Source organism: Cyrtonyx montezumae, unplaced genomic scaffold, assembly GCF_038088225.1.
Source record: "Cyrtonyx montezumae isolate F1298 unplaced genomic scaffold, pur_monq_1.0 scaffold_0, whole genome shotgun sequence".
Taxonomy (NCBI): domain Eukaryota; kingdom Metazoa; phylum Chordata; class Aves; order Galliformes; family Odontophoridae; genus Cyrtonyx; species Cyrtonyx montezumae.
The window spans coordinates 36,935,950-36,955,580 of record NW_027071824.1 but is presented as its reverse complement, the minus strand read 5'-3'; the positions used below and the strand labels follow the sequence as shown (position 1 = coordinate 36,955,580).

Below are 19,631 nucleotides of genomic sequence, written 5' to 3'. Positions count from 1 at the left end.
CTGATTCCAGTGCTGTGATTGAGGCTTTCTATTTTAGCCTCCATTGTGCTGCATTTATAACTTAATTTTAAAAGGAAACTTATCCTTGGGCTAAATTTTCTTATGCTTGCTCTTGTCCTCCCCCCTTTCCCTTTCCTATTCTGTCAGATGAAATTCCATTGGCCATTTAAGACATGCATGAAAAGGCAACAGTCCTCACCAACAAAGATATTTTCATTCCTTTTTTATGCTTAGTCTGCTAAGAAGACAAATCTTAAAAAAAGTCACAACCACTCAATGACTTCATCTCTTCAAGGGACAAACACTGAATAAACTCTTAAAATAATGAGATATGCTGCAAGCATGTATGTCTGAATGCTGGATATTATGGCAGAGCGTAAGAAACAATATATTTACCAGCAGGAGAAAATGTTCCCCTGCATTTGTTACTTTGCATAATACTCTGAAACACGGTCCTGCTTGGGCAAACTGCCCTCCTTCCCAAATCACATTTAATTTATTGTGAGATTATTGTAGCAACTGCTCACATCAGAATGTCCTACTCTGGCTTATGCAGGTTCTTACATTGCTGACCAGTAATGAATGAAGCAATGTTCCCTTCTTGCTTTTCACCCTTTCAAGTGGGGAATGCTGCGTGAGGTAAGCTGTTATACAGTTGGGGGTGCTGAGCTGTTTATAAATCATACAAGCTTGTCTGCATTTAAGACAGCAAAACAAAAAAAGATGGGCTGTGTTTTGAGGAAAAAGCTGTAAAGTTTGCAGGGGTCCTTAGATCCTCTGGGAGTCTGATACACAGTTCAAACTACACTGAATGCTCTCAAGCAAAAAACATTTGAATTAAATTGCCAATTTCTGAATATATGATGTGTGGAAAATTCAAAGTTATGGCTCCCATGGTATCTATATCTACATATAGATAAAATTCTGTATGTATTCTATATGGGTCAGTTAAAGCAGCTCCGAGAATCATAAACTCATCTTCCAAATTTGGTGCACATAAAACTGCAACTGCTGTATCGCTAGAAAGTATATATATTTCTAACTTGCTATAGAGCTCCCTGGCTACCTGAGAAAAATCTATTTTCAGCCTTACATGAACTACTCGCTGTGGTAAATTCCGTCCTTTGGGCCAACTCATACCTTAAGAACTGACTCTGTAGTTGCCACACCTACAAAGAAGGTGTTCGTTTCGCTACAGTGATTCAAAATGCTTAAATGTCTGCTTAAAAATGCAGACACCTGGGAATGAAGTATGTGCCTTTTTAAAGGGAGTTCAGAGCTCTTGTCTATGCAGTGGCAAGATGCTTAATGGCAGCCAAGTGCTGTGGACAGCGATGCACCTCAATTCCTTCCCCTGTGCAAGGGTTCAGCAGGTGACAGAGGCCGCACAGTGGGTCTCTCTCACTGGGAAAGGGGAGTTGTGAGACCTCGCAGATGACAAAAAGACACCAACACTGATAACCTGCTGTGTAATAACTCTCAGCCTGCAAGCATTCATACAAGAACCTGGCTCAAAGGGCTTTTGTTAGCCCTAGGTGTTCATGTGCAAAGCACCTCCTTCCCAGTCATTCCCGAGCCTCCAGGCTATGGATAGAACTCTGAAAGGGTTATTTTTCACATTCTTCTTGAACTGCTACAGGGTGAAACCAAGGAAATTGAAAGAATATTGTGGGAGCAACCTGGTCCTTTGCTAGGTGGAAAATGGGAATGCTCTGGGAGTGGGAGACCCCTCTGGGAAGGGCCAAGGCCAGGATTCTCACCCTTCCTTCTTCTATGCTTTTTTGAATTCATGCTTTAATGCATTATGCATTCAAGAGCCATTATACAAAGCATATAAACAGCAACACAGACAGGGCCTAATGTATGTTTTCACAAATTTCAGTTGCCTTCTTCCTTTAATGAATATGTAGTTCACATACAACCTACACATTCTAGTATGGAATATCACAAACTCTTCTATTATGCATCTTCGCAGTTTCCCCAATAAATCACTATGACTGCTCATATATTCTCACAATGAAGAACAACAAAACAGTTTTTTGATTACACTATCTCAGAGATGCTGTGAACTAAAGAGATAGGCAAGAAATCAAACTTTTAAAAACATTTTTAGTACAATGTCACCTAAGCTAGGAAGGTGATCGTAGTGGGTGGCTCACTTCTAAAGGGAACTGAGGGCCCCATTTGCAGACCAGACCCAAACCGCAGGGAAGTGTGCTGTCTCCCTGGGGCTCGAATCAGGGACATTACTAGAAGACTCCCGGACTTGATACGCCCCACTGACTACTACCCATTACTAGTAGTTCAGGCAGACTGCAATGAAATATCTCAGAGAAGTCTGCGAACTATGAAAAGAGATTTTAGGGGATTAGGGCGATTAGTTCAAGGGGTGGGAGCACAAGTGGTGTTTGCTTCCATACCTTCTGGGGCGGTGAAGGACACAGAATGGGCTAGGAAAACACAAGTGATGAATAACTGGCTGAGAGGTTGGTGTAGAGATAGACACTTTGGGTTTTTTGACCATGGGACAGTTTACTCGGCTCCTGGCCTGTTATCTGTTGATGGGACACACCTATCCCAAAGGGGGAAACGAATCCTAGCACAGGAGCTAGCCGGACTCATTGAGAGAGCTTTAAACTAGCTGTGACGGGGGAAGGGGATAAAACAGGGCTCTCCAGTAAAGAGCCTAAGGAGGCTGTGCTGAAAAAAGGGGTGAGGCAGATATCTCAGCTGAAGTGCATCTATACCAATGCACGCAGCATGGGCAATAAACAAGAAGAGCTTGAAGCCATTGTGAGGCAGGCTAACTATGACCTTGTAGCTATTACAGAAACATGGTGGGACCTCTCCCATGACTGGAATACTGGGATTGATGGCTACAAGCTCTTCAGAAGGGATAGACAGGGAAGAAAGGGTGGTGGCATAGCTCTCTATATCAAAGAGTGTTTTGATGTTGAAGAACTAGTGGTTGGAAATGACAAAGTAGAGTGTCTATGGATAAGGATCAGGGGGATAGTCCTTAGGAGTGACATCGTGGTGGGGGTCTGTTACAGACCACCTAGTCAGGATGAAGAAATAGATGAGATGTTCTATAAACAACTCGTAGATGTTGCACGATGGCCAGCACTCGTTCTCATGGGGGACTTCAACTTCCCTGATATACGCTGGAAATACAATACTGCGCAGAGGAAGCAGTCCTTGAGATTTCTAGAATGTGTGGATGATTGCTTCCTGACTCAGCTGGTGCAAGAGCCTACCAGGGGAGATGCCTTGCTTGACCTACTTTTCACTAACAGGGAAGGACTAGTAGGGGATGTGAAGGTTGGAGATTGTCTTGGCCAGAGTGACCATGAAATGGTGGAGTTTGCTATTCTGGGTGCCGTCAAGAGGGTGACTAGCAAAACTATTACCTTGGACTTCCGGAGGGCAGACTTTGACCTGTTCAGGACACTTGTTGCAAGGGTCCCTTGGGACTTGCTCCTGAAGGGTAAAGGGGTCCAGGAAGCCTGGATGCTCTTCAAGATGGAAATCTTAAAGGCACAGGAGCAGGCAGTCCCGGAGTCCTGTAAGTCAAGCCGGAGGAGCAAAAGACCAGTGTGGATGAACCGGGATCTTTTGTTGAGACTCCGAGAGAAAAGGAGAGTCTATGTCCTCTGGAAGATGGGTCAGGCTACTTGGGGTGACTACAGAGAACTGGCCAAGATCTGCAGGCAGAAAATTAGAAATGCTAAAGCCCAGCTTGAAATTAGGCTGGCTACTGCTGTAAAGGAGAACAGGAAACCCTTTTACAAATATATTAACAGCAGGAGAAAAACTAAGGAAAATTTCCCTCCTTTACTCAACGAGGCAGGCAATATAACCACAGATGATAAGGAAAAGGCTGAGGTTCTCAATGCCTTCTTCACATCTGTCTTTAATAGACAGGACAGTTGTCCACATGGTACTTGCCCTGACCTGGAAGTCCGGGACGGGGTGCATAATGCACCCCCTGTGATTCAAGCAGAGACGGTCAGAGATCTTCTCCTCCATCTGAACTGCCACAAGTCCATGGGGCCAGATGGGATCCACCCAAGGGTGCTGAGGGAGCTAGCAGAGGTGATTGCCGAGCCACTTTCTGCCATCTATCAGCATTCCTGGTTATCTGGAGAGGTCCCACAAGATTGGAGGCTTGCTGATGTGACTCCCATCTTCAAGAAAGGCCGTAAGGAAGACCCGGGGAACTACAGGCCTGTCAGCCTGACCTCGGTATCAGGGAAAGTTATGGAACAGATGATATTGAGGGAGATCACACGACACGTGCATGGCAATAAAGGGATCAGACCCAGCCAGCACGGGTTCACCAGGGGCAGGTCGTGCTTGTCCAACCTCATCTCCTTCTATGACTGGGTGACCAGACAGGTAGATGAGGGAAAGGCTGTTGATGTAGTCTACCTGGACTTCAGCAAGGCCTTTGACACGGTCTCCCACAGTATTCTCCTGAGGAAACTGGCAGCCCGTGGTGTGGACAGGTTCACTCTTCTCTGGGTGGAGAACTGGCTGGAGGGCCGTGCCCAGAGGGTAGTGGTTAATGGAGTTAAGTCCAGCTGGCGTCCTGTAACGAGTGGTGTCCCCCAAGGGTCAGTTTTGGGGCCCATCTTGTTTAATATCTTTATTGATGACCTAGATGAGGGAATTGAGTGTACCCTCAGTAAGTTTGCAGATGACACAAAGCTGGGAGGATGTGTCAAACTGCCTGAGGGTAGGGAGGCCCTTCAGAGGGATTTGGATAGGCTGAACAGCTGGGCTGAGCAAAATGGGATGAGGTTCAATAAGACCAAGTGCCGGGTCCTGCACTTTGGCCACAATAACCCCATGCAATGCTATAGGCTTGGGGCAGAATGGCTTGAAGAATGTAGAGAGGAAAAGGACCTGGGGGTGTTGGTTGATGCTCGGCTCAACATGAGCCGGCAGTGTGCACAGGTGGCTAAGAAGGCCAACAGCATCCTGGCCTGTATTAGAAATAGTGTAGCCAGCAGGAGCAGGGAGGTGATCATCCCCCTGTACTCAGCTCTGGTACGGCCGCACCTCGAGTACTGTGTTCAGTTTTGGGCCCCTCACTACAAGAAGGACATTGAGGCCCTGGAGCGTGTTCAGAGAAGGGCAACAAAACTGGTGAGGGGCCTGGAGCACAAGTCTTATGAGGAGCGGCTGAGGGAGCTGGGATTGTTTAGTCTGGAGAAGAGGAGGCTCAGAGGAGACCTTATAGCACTCTACCACTTCCTGAAGGGGGGTTGTGGTGAGGAGGGGGTAGGCCTCTTCTCCCTGATAAGTAATGACAGGACGAGAGGGAATGGCCACAAGTTGCGCCAGGGAAGATTTAGATTAGACCTCAGGAAGCATTTCTTTTCTGAAAGAGTGGTCAGGCACTGGAATGGCCTGCCTAGGGAGGTGGTTGAGGCACCATCCCTAGCGCTGTTCAAGAAGCGTTTAGATGAGGTGCTTAAGGACTTAATTTAGTAGTTGGGTAGAGATAGTGATAGGAGGATGGTTGGACTAGATGATCTTATAGGTCCTTTCCAACCTTATGAACTTATGAACTTATGAACTTATAAGCTCTCCATACTTTTCATTCATTTTTATTTTTGAAGTCTGAATTTCCTAGTGAATCACAGAATTACCAAGGTTGGAAAAGGCCCCTAAGATCATCTGGTCCAACTGTCCACCAATTACCAATATTTTCCACTAGACCACATCCCTGAGTACAACATCTAAATGTTTCTTGAACACCTCCAGGGACAGTGATTCCACCACCACCACCCTGGGCAGCCCTTTCCAGCACTTGACCACTGTGTCACAGAAGTGAAACTCTATCCCAAACAGAGAAGTACTATATGTAAGTAGCTGAAAACAAGCTTGCATTTTGATAACTGTATCACAAAGAAACGCTTTCTATCTTGGAAGCTAGCTTCAATTATTGTGTGACTAGAACTGACTTCATAATATGCAGAATGAAACTACAACCTTGTTGAAGTCAGTGGAGTTTTGTCATTAACTTACAAGATGTTATTTTACCCACAAAGCAGTAATGATATGTCTTACAAAAACTGTAATTATTAGTATCATTTGTATTTACAAAGATGTTATAAACAGAGACTGAAATGTACAAGTGTTTAAACTATTATTAACACTAAAAAACATTTTTTTTCATGTACTTGTAAGATACTACTAGAGAGAAGACACAAACAAAATGCCATCTGATACATACTGAAGACAAATAATTCAGGTGACCCACCACAGCATTCTAAATAACTGAGTACTAAGCATTTTACTCTGTTCTGGCTTTCTGCTGGGTTCACGTGGCTGCATGACATAATTTGAGTCAATCTGCCAGTCAAGCAATACTTTCCAATTTGCCTTTGAAAGTGAGGCAACATCACTTTACTAGACTATTAATTATATTTTCCCAGTCTGCTGATAATTAACTTGGGACACTCACTTGATACACATCCAAAGCCACAAAACCTCTAGAACTTCTGTTAAAATTTATGCTTTTCCAGGTGTAATGAACATAATCTCCTATAGCCGCACATATGCTGCTTATCCTTATGGGCTCCTCTGTGCCAAAAGATATAGACACGCTATCAACAAAGTGTTGAGTGTATGCAGAATTTCTGAATGGCATTTATTAAACAAGTATTAGGAATATAGCTGTTTTCCCTTTTTGTACCTGCTGCTGCGGATACATTCCAGGTTGATGTCCTCCATATGGTGGTTGTCCTGAGGGAGGTCCTTGTCCTGGATACTGCTGCCCGTATGGTTCGTGCCTAAAATGAAACATTCAAATCAACACTTAAAGCTTCTGGAGTTTCTACAACCAGGGAGAAGACACTGTTCTTGTGATCTTGCACCTTGAAGATACTTGCCCTTTGGAATCACGATGAAAACATGGTGTGGGATGATCCAGAGACTAATACATTAAGCTCTGCTGGAGCTAGCAGTGGAAGGAGGAAGTTAAAGCAGATAGGAGGAAAGAGAAGCAATGCAGTGGAGAGATTTAGGAGCAGTGTTAGGAATGGGAAGAGTGTACAATCAGCAGAGATAAGAAAGGCAGCTGCAGTAACACTGGGAACCAGTCATAGTGGGATAAATTCCTGATGTATGTAGCTCAAAGGTTGAGCATGTCAAGATTCTTGTTTTTTACAGCTAGTTTTCCAAGAAGACTACTTTCAGGATTAAGAATGTAATAAATGTACAGGTATATAGGTTAAGTACATAATCAATACCTAACTGCTAATTTGAAGAGAAATTCTAAGATTCTGAATTGTGATCTCTTACAATATGTAGCATCAAAACACATCTTCACTGAGTAAAAACAGTACTCTCACAATTTTGCTATGATTCATGTAATTTTTAACTGAAGGTATATAATGACACGTACACAAGTGGCAGGGCTGAGCTGCACCTGGAAACTTACCTGTGGCCCCTTATGACTTCTGAGGGGCACTGCAGTGAGACTGCAGTATTTTTTAGCCCATCTGAATGGAATTCTGTTTGCAGAAATGTGGTACTTGGAAAGTATTAAGACTAAAAAATTAACAGTGTCTTGCAGAGCAGTATTTGAGTAATTACACTCTGTACATAACCAGTAAGAACTTATCTATTTTAGTATAATAATTGAAATATATCACGGAGAATCTGAGAAATAAAACAGGATTAGTGAACCTGACATGTTGAATGAACTAATGAGACACGGCTTTTCCAAAAGCAGAGAAAATACATCTTTTTTGTGCCTTGTTGAGAGTGAAATCTCCTAAAATGTTGATGTAGATGGAGAGAAAATACCTAACAACAGCTTAACAAACCATATACCTGACAGGAATTACTTATACTTGTCCAAGATTGGATGAGCAGTTAGATGAAACTGGGCAAAGGTACATGGATTATATATACACAAGGAAACACTTTCTAAACGTTAGTTTGGTTAGGCACAGGATAACCACAGTCCAAGAGAAATTGTGGAAGTTTCAGAATAGGTGTCATTCAATGCTGCACTGAAGAACTTGGGCCTGTATGTTCAGTTCAGTGTTTGCAAAGAGATAAGCAAGGTAGCATGCATGCTCCTTCTCTAACGTCTATGATTCTATAGCTACACAAAGTCAACCAATTCTCCCAAGGCTCTGTTACCCTCCAGAAACCTGAACCTAAAAAAGCCTAAATAAAAGTAAAAGCCTAAATAAGAGCAGGCAAAGCATAAGCAACACCAAGAGACCGCATGTTCTGTGTGCCCCTCATAGAGTCTGCTAGCACTCATTAGCTGGTTATTGAAGATATTACAAACAGAGAAATCAATGTTCACCTTTGCTGGCCAGGGTAACGATTAGGAGAGTACATGCTTGGGTCACTGTTTGAAGGCACCATGTTGCTTTGACCAGGTGGTCCCATACTGCCTTCAGGACCCAGCCCATGATCCGACCTAAAAAATGACAAAGGAAACCCCATTCCATAAAAAGTACTTATTCTCCAAAACTGGCAACAAAACAGAATATATCCCTTAAAGAAAACATTCTCTTGACTTATCATCTTCCACATTAGTCAGACTCCCCAGCATACGACCTGCTGAGCAACATTAGAGTTGTGTTACTCCACACACCTACTACTTCAAACTATGAGAAAAAAACTCATCTCCACCGGTGTACTTGAAAGACTCACAGTGCATAACTTTGGCTACCTCCAGGAAACAAAAAAGGGAAGCTAGAGTACACAAGCTAATGAAAGTAAAAGTGGGAATATTGCCAGAGCTGCAAAAACTACTCAAATACTTAATATAATCCAAACATTCTCCAGTGTCTCTGCTTGCTGTAACAGTGTTCAGTTGTCAGATGTTTTACTGTTTCTTTTTTTATCCCAAAGGCTTTCCTGGGATAAACAAAGAGAACCAAATTTATTTTTGCTTACTTCACTGAAGGCAAACTTATGAGGGTCCCGCAAGACACACTGAAATACTAGTGCCCCTACAGCTCAGACAACAGACTCCAGAATCTCCAAAGACAATTCACTAACAGACCACAAACCAAACATAGTTAGGCTGTGCATTTTGTTTTTCAGAAAAAGCCCACCAACAACTGTTTAGGTGAAAACATGGCAAGAAGACTTGAGTGCTACTTTCTGCCATCACAGCCCAGCCCAGCAGCCAGCTGAAGGCAGCTGTCAAACACACCCATTTGCTGATCTGCTGCAGCCATGAGTGACTTAGAAGGTTTAACAATTCCTCCTTATTAATTCCTGTGAACAGCTACATGCGGTCATTACCAATGGTTTAACTCCTAGTGACTTAGTATGATGCTGTAGGAAATACAGGCTGCCACGTTCTCTGCAATGTGAGATGGGAAAATGAGAAGGGAGATGACGGCTCTCACTGACAGTACTTGCTTTTTCCTGATGAAAAACTCACCTCCTGTCATAGCCACTTCCATAAGAGAACTGCTGTCGCTGGCTCATGCTCATGTTGGACATTGCTCCAGATGGACTCTGGTTATACATATCCTGTATTCCACTGTTAGGCATTTGTCCAGGGGTCATGAAAGGCTCGTTGCTACCAGGCACTGCAACAGTAAAGGAAATTAAATATATTATTCTGTGTGTTTGAAGATATCTTTCTACTAAATGATATATTTTAAAATAATGTTCAGATCTCTAACACTGCAAAGGAGAATTAGCTGGTGTCTGACAAGCTCTCCAGGGTCTGATGAAAACTCATGAAGCACTACCACTACCAAGATGATGGTTATAATAATATACAGGAGCTGCAAGTGAAGAGAATAATCTCATCATACCGACCCAAGCTCATCAGGCACTGAGGCAGCTTCTTCCCTGAGGTCTTTATAGCTGAAGATGAACTTGCTCTTGCTTTTTTCACCCCAAAGAATGCTAAATATGAATGCAAACATAAACCTTACAAAACAGATGAACGTAAACCTCATAGTTTGGATTATAAATCTGCAGGAATCAGGCTCTTTTTTTTTTTCCCATAAAGCACTCATACCTATATAGACTTGCTTACAGAAAGGCTACTGTCTCCTAAGGTAGCTTCTTGAGAAGGACGGCCATATTCTAAAGGTGCAAGAAAAGGCACATATAGTACTATATTTCATATAAATCCCCAAGAAGATAGAGGAAGTGACTTTATCCTTTAGTCCCTTCTTGTAGATAGTAAACAGACATATTTCTGTTCTGACTTAAGGTAAATATGATACGTACGACAAAGTGCAATCAACCCACTTAATTTAATGTGTATTTAATAAAATAAATGAATCTAAGGCAGAGAGGGCCTTCCTCTTATTACAGATATGTTGTGCTACAGTTACCTGACTACAGTCCAGGTAACATGACTTAAAGGAAAGATTTTAAAAAATTGTATCAGGACAGCTAGCTATTTTAAGCTATCTCCTCACGGTAACACATATGAGGCAGCTTGATCTTGGTAGATCCCTTCTAACTGAACTGTTCTAGTCTGGTCTAGTTTAGTCCAGTCTAGTCTAGTCTGTCTCATTTGGCCTGGTTCCTTCTTCCTTTGATTTCTGGACCTCTTCTTCCCATTTTTCCCTTTTGCTCTTTTCAATTTCCACTTCTTAATTTTACCTCCTTCATCTGCTCTTCTCTTTGCAACCAGTGTGAGCCCTGCTTATGTTCTTACCTCCCACTTTCCTATATACACAGTATGCAAGATTGATTAAGCACATTTTACAATATCCACACAAACATCTGTAAGTTAATTGCCCCCAGGGACAAGAATCAGGCTTGACATTAATTTTAGTTTTTGCTTTCTAAAAATAGTGTGTTTATCACCTTCTGTCGGGGGCTGTCCAAATGAGTTAGCTCCCCTATGCTGAAAAATATGTAAATTAAGACAGAGACCATAAGCAGACTTGCTCAGCTGCACACGCTGTTTGGCTCTACCACAATCAGGCATGTTGCCTCATAGCTTCATCTTCTAACACTGAAGTCCAGCATCTGATATGCAGAGTTGCTACCCACATTGATAAGCACACTGCATTGCATAAAATCTATCCCTAGGAATTTATGCCATTGTTCCTGAAATGTGTTCCTAGAAGCAGTTTTAGGAAAAAGTTAAGCCTAAAATACACTGCATGACTCTGATAGGGGAAAATATGACCAGAGTAGAATGAAACAATTGCACTGCATCTCCCTTTTTGCTACAAGAATACAATTTTCCAACAGCAGAATCAGCTACACTTGCAGCCTATTCTAATGACTGGAGTGTCCTGAATACATCTATGTGAGTAAGGAAGAAGATCCCGCAAAGAAAATACCTTTTCTCATTCCACCAAAAGGATCTTTATTCGGCTCGTATGGCATCCTTCCCATCATATCTGGCATGTTTATTCCCTGCTGGTATGGTGCATTTGGTGTCATGGAGTTTCGCTTCGGGAATGCTGAATCACTTACATCAGAAAAGGGATCATGCACACTGACTGCGCTGTTTCTAGCAGATGAGAAAAGGGAGGCATTAACATCAGTTAATTCATAAGAACTGTGTACTCGTAAGAACTGTGACAACAGGCTGGACTATAAAACACTGCTGTGTTTGGCAGTGATGAGCACAGGACACATCAGAAGGAAGATGGAAACAATTTTCACAATTGACAATCATTAAAAAATCCACCCATTTTTACATCCCAAGCTTATCTGGGTACTCACCTTAAAGATCAGGGTTTTTCACCTAACTGTGCATGTTTCTATTAGTCATGTAGAAGTCTAAACTCTTCTGAAATTTCACAAAGCTGTGTTCCTCACGAACACACATGCCTCATATGCTGTGACTAATTGGTATTACTTTTTATCAGTTTCACATATAACACCCTTCAAATTTACCATGCTTCTCCTTGTTCTCCTCTTAAAGACTGAACACCTACTTGATTTACCTTCCTAATATCATTTCTGAAAAGGACTTCTTGGTTCATCCAGCTGAATCCTCTGCTCTCTCACTGTTACTGTAATACATTTTTTATAAACGTCCAAACCTGTGCACCCAAGAAGGAAGGCTGTGGTTCTAAAATGCTGCTGCTGGATTCAACCTCCCACCCCACTCTTCACATATTCACAGGCTCTAGCTTGTGCTAGTGCTTGTTTGATCCTTCTCTGGTGTTTAGAAAGCTAATGCAGCTCCTATTCCTTCCTCCCTTCTCTTTCCTCCAGGGAGATATTTTGCCACTTCTAAGGCTGGGTTGGCTCACCACAGAATCAGATGAGTGCCTGTACAGTTGGGAAGGACTGGCTTTAACTGCTGTAGAACAACAGCATAAGAGAAAATGAGGCAAAGCCTACTTCATACCTGCCACCCTGCATAGGTGTCATCTGTCCATGAGGTGTTGATGCTGGTGTTGGAGGCTTCAAATCGCCTGGCACTTCTGTCATGGAATTACTACCAGTAGACTGCGGAGTCTGTGGGCCTTGCAAAGAACCAGAATTAGCTAGAAGATTAAAGAAAAAGGAAATATTAGGAGGTAATAGCCAAATTACTGTAGAAATAATAATCATCAATGAGAGAAACAGGTTGTTTCCCTCATGAGCCTGCTTATACCACGCATCTCAATACTTTGTAACTTCCACAAAGTCCTCTGAGATCAGGATATGCTGTGTGGCAATAGCCATCATCCTTCCTAGAATCAGAATTTATACAATAGACTGAAGCAACCAACACGAACAGAAATTGTCTAGATGAAGGATCATTTAAATCAGAAGTCAGAGGTACAAAATTAACTGTCTATAGTTTACAACAGAATAAGTGAAAAGTTGTTTCTTGGCACAGCTTCTTTATATATATTATCGCTACCACAATACAGATATTTTATAAAGCTAATTTATGCCAGAAGCTTTTCCTATGAATTCAAACCGCTGTATTAATATAAGAACATAATCTAATTTACTACTAAAAAGCAAATGTTTCTGAGATGAAACATGGCAAATGGTTAGTAGCACACTGCAACTCTAACCATCTTTGAGACAGTGCGGCAAAATATTCTTCAAGAAATTTAGAAGGCCATTTGGGGTAAGATGAAAGCATAACATTCTAAAAACAGCAATGGACAATTTAACAAAATGCAGCTACAATCACTGTAGAGCATATGCAACAAGACCAAGTCGATTCTGCAAAAATTTTTATGGTGAGATCTCAGACAGCAACAGTGTACCTGCACTGCTATCCTCTTTAACCATGAATATAATCACAGAATATTCCAAGCTGGAAATAGCTATATTTTTGATGTGGTGATGAGTGGAGAGAAGCATGTTCTACTCTAATGAGACAGAGCAGTAATAAGGACATTAAACAAATATACCATACAAGCTGATGATAAATTACATTCAGAATAGTCTTTTAAAGTAGACATTGCAGTTTCTATTTTCATACGAATACAGAGAAGGTCCTCCTCCAACATATGATGTGGCATTTTTCTGATTTAGAAGGTGATAGATGGGAATCAGTAACAGCACCTAAGCTTTGCATTACATTGCCCTTGTCTGCTTTGGTGCTTCAAATGGGAATCCTTCCCAAGAACTCGTATGATCAAGTCTTTGGACACTATTTTCCAATAGAAAAAAATCATAAACCCAACACACTTAGAAAGTCATGGCACTGGCTTGAGAGGTGTTCTACTTATTTATTTATTTATTTATTCATATGAACCTTCATGTAAGCATTTTAAAGTGCCTGGCCATCATCATTAACAACTAATTAACAAAACTTTATAAATTACTGATAGATGAAAAACTGGAAGCAGCAGCATGGGCTGTTCTTCTCATTGTGAAAGAGAGTGGTTTATAATTGACTCAGAATCCTAGAACACACATCACCCTGACAGGCAGAGCTTGTTTTTAACTGAAGAACACCCTTTTTCTGTGTTTCATTTATATCTGTAACACATGTCCCGCTATCTGGAAATCAGTCTCAGTAGCAAGAGCATATGTAAAATGCACATTTTGTAGACCATGTTGTTCCTGTCCTCAACTTTCTAAGGCGTGTTTGGATTATGTTCACATTATAATGAGGTTCAAAAGAAGTTCAAGGAAAGCTCTCTGATTGCATTAATACAGTTACAACAACATGTGCGACAGTTAATGTTACAGCTGACTGAGGGCTTTAGCACTGTAATAAAACAGAGATGTAAAATAATAAAGAAAATCATCATGTTCACATAAAATGAGGCTTTTGTACATATGACCCCTTGGTGAGACAGGATCATTTTCCTGCCTTTTCGTATTCTAAGGTTTAATGCACTTTAAACACAATGCTAGATTACTTCTAAAAAGCTTGAAAGCCCTTCTGAGTTGTCACACACTATCTTGTTATGTTAGAACCATGTAAACAAACATCTTAGTTTACCCATATACTTACTGTAAAAAGATGATACTCCATCACCCTGCACATTCCTCTGATGACTGGCTTTTAAGCAGCAATTAAGTTCTTCCTTACTCTACCCAAGCAAGGACTTAATTCATATCTAAAGTAAATCTAAAACAACTAAAATACTCTTTAGTATTTATGAGCTGTGTGAATATACGGAATCTTTCTTACAAATAACAGTGTGATTTTTAGATTTTTTACAAGGAAAGCTTTTAAAACAAAAAGAAGATACCCAACTGAGAACCTGCAAGCTACACTTCTATCTGCTGGGCTGTAGTGATAGTTGTTCCCCTCCACCTTGACACTTTCCTAAATGACTGCTTATAAACATAAGACAAATTGAAGGCAAATACTATTTATGAGAAGTGCAAAATTTCTGGTACTGTTTATTTAATGCGCTTTGCTCTAGGTGTCTGCTGGGTCAGGCACACTCCTACAGAGAAGGGACTGCAAATGTGCCAGTTTCTGGATTAGGTCATCAGCCACCAAGAAAAGCCCAAGTGTGGATATTTATATCTCTATGTCACATGCTCACAGGCCACTCAATAATTCATCTATATTCCAGTAATAGCATCAGTGGAAATAGCACATCCTTGAGGAAGAATAACCTAAGTGCATACTTGAAATGTTTACAATTGGTAGAGCAGGTACAATTTTTTAAGTAACATAACTCTTTTTCTTGTTGGATGTTATTTTCCATTACTTAAAGCTTTGCAGTGTTTCAGCCAATCACAAGGAAGGTGACCAGATGGATCTTGTCAAGATAATGTTCTTTCTTGTTCCTCTAAAAAAACTGTGCACAATACTGTTATGAGTGAAATTAAACTTTTTACAAGAGTTCTTCGATGTGTGGTCCTTCTCTCAGTCTGTAATGCTCATTTGTGTCTGGGAAGAACAGGAGAGATCACACAAAGGGCAATACATGGCAAAACTTAGAGAACTGTCACTCAGAATGACACTCATGATGTAAATGTTTTGTTGGTCCAGTTTTCCATCTGTAGAATGGCAATCATACTCCTTTATTTCTCCAGTAGCTACCGCAGCGGTTGATTACTTATTTTAAAGACTGTGTATACAGTTGCAATGAAGACCGAGAGAAAAAAATGAGGAGTGAAGTTGTAACTCTCTGTTTGAGTGTGACTGAAGACTGTGGCACAAATACAGGCCATCAGTGAGAACTGAAGCGCTACAGGCTGTTCACTCAATGGCATGTATCATTTCCAGAATCAGAATCGCAGTACTGCTCGGCTTGTTCCTTGTGAAGCCTGTATGGCAGTGTGGGCTGCTTTCAGGAAAGACCCCTTGTTTACCAGAACAGAAACATGCAGATTTAAAAAAAATACACATTAAAAGAAGCATTTTCTTGCCCTCTAGGAAAAAAAAGAAAAAGAAAAAAAGCAACCTCTTGAAATGCCATTAATATGAGGTCTGACATGCTCTCTAGGATATCCCTACCTTTTGCCAGAAGCTACAAATGTATACTCTAAAGTAAACAATGGAAAGGTTACTGAAGGTTAAGCACATTCACACACTCCAGCCCAGCAGCCAGCCTCCACGCTGGGAGGATAATTTACACCACACAAACCCAATGCCCCACTCTGTCCAGGTCGGGGGCATTGACTACGGCAGAGCCCCTCCCGGCAGCAGCGGGATGACTCTGCCTCCCCCTCTCCTCCAGCCCCTCAGCCATCCATCTTCTGTGGGGATTCCCCGTCTGGGCTCACCATTCACTGCATGATGTCACCTGCCTGCTAAGAATAGCACTTCAGTCAGTCAGCCAAGACGGATGGGTTTGGTTACAGAGGCAGGAACGGCTGTGGAGCGTCCCCCTGCTGTCCCCTCCCAGGTCCTTCTCTGCTGCCAAGGTAACGCTCCCGTGCTCTCCTCCCAGAACACACACGTTCTCCAGGTCTGTTGTTGACTCATCTCTGCTGACAATGGGGCCAGCAGCTGAATGTTACCCAGCAGCATCCCTCCCAGCTGCGCCTAGTGCCTATCCTGCAAGGTCCTTCGGCATAGGGTAAACACATCAGTCTGCATTTTTGGGAGTCACACATGCTAAGTTAACTGCACACTGCAGCCAAAAATTTACAGCACTTTTGCTGCTGATAGTAGTGATGGGAAATCCCATCGATAGTGCTAAAAGAAACTGGACTAACACATGAACCCAGACCACCACATAACAGTCCCCTAAATTAAACTTGCACATCTCATCTCCCCCCGAGTGGGCAGGTCCTCCTGCTGGGATCTGCTTGCCCCGGTTGTCACATTATATTTCCTAGAGTGCCCTCAAAAATGCTCCAAGAGTCATCTGTGAGGCAGCTGGTCACACAGCCTCCCTTCAAATGAGGGATATCTGCAAGAACTGACTTGCTCTGACCCTGTGCTTCTGCTTGTACCTTTCTGAGAATCTACACCAAGCAGGAACTTGACTCTTCTCTGTACCAAGAAGGCTGCTCATCTCAAGAGCAAAGTGGGGTGGCCAGCAGGGAGAGGGAGGTGATTGTTCGCCTCTACTCAGCTCTTATGAGGCCCCATCTGGACTACTGCATCCAGGCCTGGGGTCCCCAGCACAAGAAAGATGCAGAGCTCTTGGAATGGGTCCAGAGGAGGGCCACTAAAATGATCATAAGGCTGGAGCACCTCTCTTATGAGGAAAGGTGAGGGAACTGGGTTTGTTGAGCTTGGAGAAGAAAAGGCTCTGGGGAGACCTCACTGCGGCCTTCCAATACTTGAAGGGAGTGTATAAACAGGAGGGGGAACAACTGTTTACGCAGGTTGATAGTGATAGGACAAGGGGGAGTGGTTTTAAACTAAGTCAGGGGAGATACAGGTTAGATGCTAGGAGGAAGTTTTACACTGAAAAGGTCGTGACGCACTGGAACAGGCTGCCCAGAGAGGTTGTGGATGTCCCATCCCTGGAGGCATTTAAGGCAAGGCTGGATGTGGCTCTGGGAAGCCTGATCTAGTGGTTGGAGACCCTGCCCACGGCAGGGGGGTTGAAACTAGATGAACTTTGAGGTCTATTTAAACCCAGGCCATTCTATGATTCTATGATTCATTCTATGAAATATTTACTTTCAAAGATTTTATGAAGATCAGCTGGTTTTTAAACTCTTGTGATCCAGATCTTATAGCATTAGCTGTAGAATTGGACAAAATACAACAGCTCCTCTCTGAGACAAGCATCCCTTGCCTTTCTTTCCTAAAATGCCCAAAGCACTAGCACTGCCACTAGCTCTCTGCATGTGAATTTGGCTTTAAAGCGGCTCTGCCTATGCTGAGCTAGCTGCACAACAGAGGTGAATGGTTAAAGCAAGGACCTTCCAAGGCTACTGTTTCTTGTATTGGGCTCCTGTTTCCTCTGAATGCCAGAGAGTAACATATCTAAAATACATCCACAGCTCTACATCTTTTGTGCAGCTAACGTTGGCATATACTGAAGAAAAAGGAGCAAGAAAAAAAGCTGAGTATTAGAGAGAACAGGCCTGTACTCTCTGCAGCATCTATACCTCAGCGGGATTTCATGTACTGAAGCTAAAACACACTGGGAAAGCCTTTCTCTGTAGAGAAGTGCAGTCCATTCAGTGACACGAGTTCTTTTCTAGCCAACAAAACAAATCTTGAGATCTTTGCTTGCTTCCTCCTCTACTAGTTTCTATGTCCTGCTGTGTTTTTATTTTAGAAAAATAGTTTCAGTTCCCCTCGTAGACGGCTTCCTTGAATGTTACAATAAATTCAAACTCGGACTTTGTCATTTTCATCTGTAGTGTAATGATACAAAAGACTCTATAAAATGGCACATCTGGTATTTCTGTTTCTTTGTTTCCTGCCTGTGTATTTAAATAAGGATTCTTTAACTCCAACTTCAGCTGATTCCCAGTGATTGCCCCTGAACAAACCACTGAGAGCAGTGCTGGAGGGGGATGGGCAAGGGAGGGTATCAGAAAGCACATCATCCTTCCATTTTTAGTAGTGCTGCTCAGTTTTAGAAAGAGATGGATTTCCTTTGCACCCTCCTTTGTAAGCCTAAACAGTTTCACACCCCTTAACTGTCTTCTTGGGAATGACAGGTAAACGCAGCACCTTTTAATTTTTGCTGTAGGGAACATTCTGGATACACTACGCTCATTTCAGACCGATAAAAGTTTGGACTATAGTTTCACTTCTTGTGCTGAGTGTACTTCTCCATCTTCTAAACTCGCCTTACAAAGTCACCTACTTATCTTGTGTACCAGGCCATCAGCACTGGGGTACATAATAAGTATTAATGAGGGAAAGGAATTATTTAAGGATTTACAAGGAAATGTAGCTAGGAAGATTTTAACTAAACACTTTCCAAAATCCTTATGCTGAAAAATACAGAAAAAGATCTAAGCCTTATCACCTTTATCATCTTCTGTAATGGACAAAGCACTACCATACAAAATGGCCAAAACTCTATTATATGATGATAAAGATTTTTGAATTTTTTGGTATCCACAGCAGAAATTCTCAAAGTGGTACAACACAGCCTGCAAACCACCTGGAGAGACTGCTGGGTCCCTGATTCTCAACTTCCCATTTTCTGCCAGTGAACTGAAACAACAAAAGTTACGGAACAGTTTTCAGATAACGCCTTCTAAAACACAGGGAACTGCTGTAAACATTCCAGGAATTATGTTCTCTTGGCATTAACACAAGGTGATGTGCCTAACAGTACTTGTGAAAGTAAGTATTAGCAAAACTATTCTGTTGCTCAGAAAAGTCTAGTAACCAGCAAACCAAAGGAAAATTTTCTTCCTTAGGCAGTTCAGATATCAATATAATAGAATAATATTTAGTACACCTTTTCTTAAGTGCTTAAATTTGTCACTAAGGATTTTTTCTTGAATATCAGTCACGACTATCAAATCTTTTGAGTCTTAAATTAAATTAATTTAGGAAGAAAACAGTGTGGTTCCAAACACCACACTGTACGTGTAAGAAGATCAGCCAAAATTACCAGTTTTGATTTTTCAGAGAAGATGCAAACGGCAATGCTAACAACTTATCTGGCATATAGGATTAACAACAATAGAATAACGAGCGTGTGTGCCTCCAGACCGGAGTGTCTGGCAGTGGGGATACATCATGCTCTCAGCTCTCTCCATCTGCCATACATTCAACAAGAGCCACATCAGAGCAACCATCTGAGATCCACTCATTAGCCCAGCATCTGCCATCCTGCTTCCAACTGAAGTTATACTGA

General features: G+C 42.0%; 1 protein-coding gene across 7 annotated transcripts in view; it reads right to left on the bottom strand.

The window, feature by feature from the left end:
- Window positions 1-19,631, bottom strand: part of ARID1B (AT-rich interaction domain 1B) — a 318,214-nt gene that overhangs the window by 5,674 nt on the left and 292,909 nt on the right. For 4 of the 7 annotated variants that reach the window (XM_065732311.1, XM_065732320.1, XM_065732328.1 and 1 more), the window contains 5 exons: window positions 12,332-12,470; window positions 11,310-11,482; window positions 9,431-9,581; window positions 8,336-8,452; window positions 6,707-6,803 (listed from right to left, as the gene is read on the bottom strand). In XM_065732311.1, coding sequence (XP_065588383.1) covers window positions 6,707-6,803; window positions 8,336-8,452; window positions 9,431-9,581; window positions 11,310-11,482; window positions 12,332-12,470 — 677 coding nt within the window. The remainder of the gene's footprint in view (window positions 1-6,706; window positions 6,804-8,335; window positions 8,453-9,430; window positions 9,582-11,309; window positions 11,483-12,331; window positions 12,471-19,631) is intronic. The other 3 variants (XM_065732346.1, XM_065732358.1, XM_065732369.1) reach the window with 1 other exon arrangement.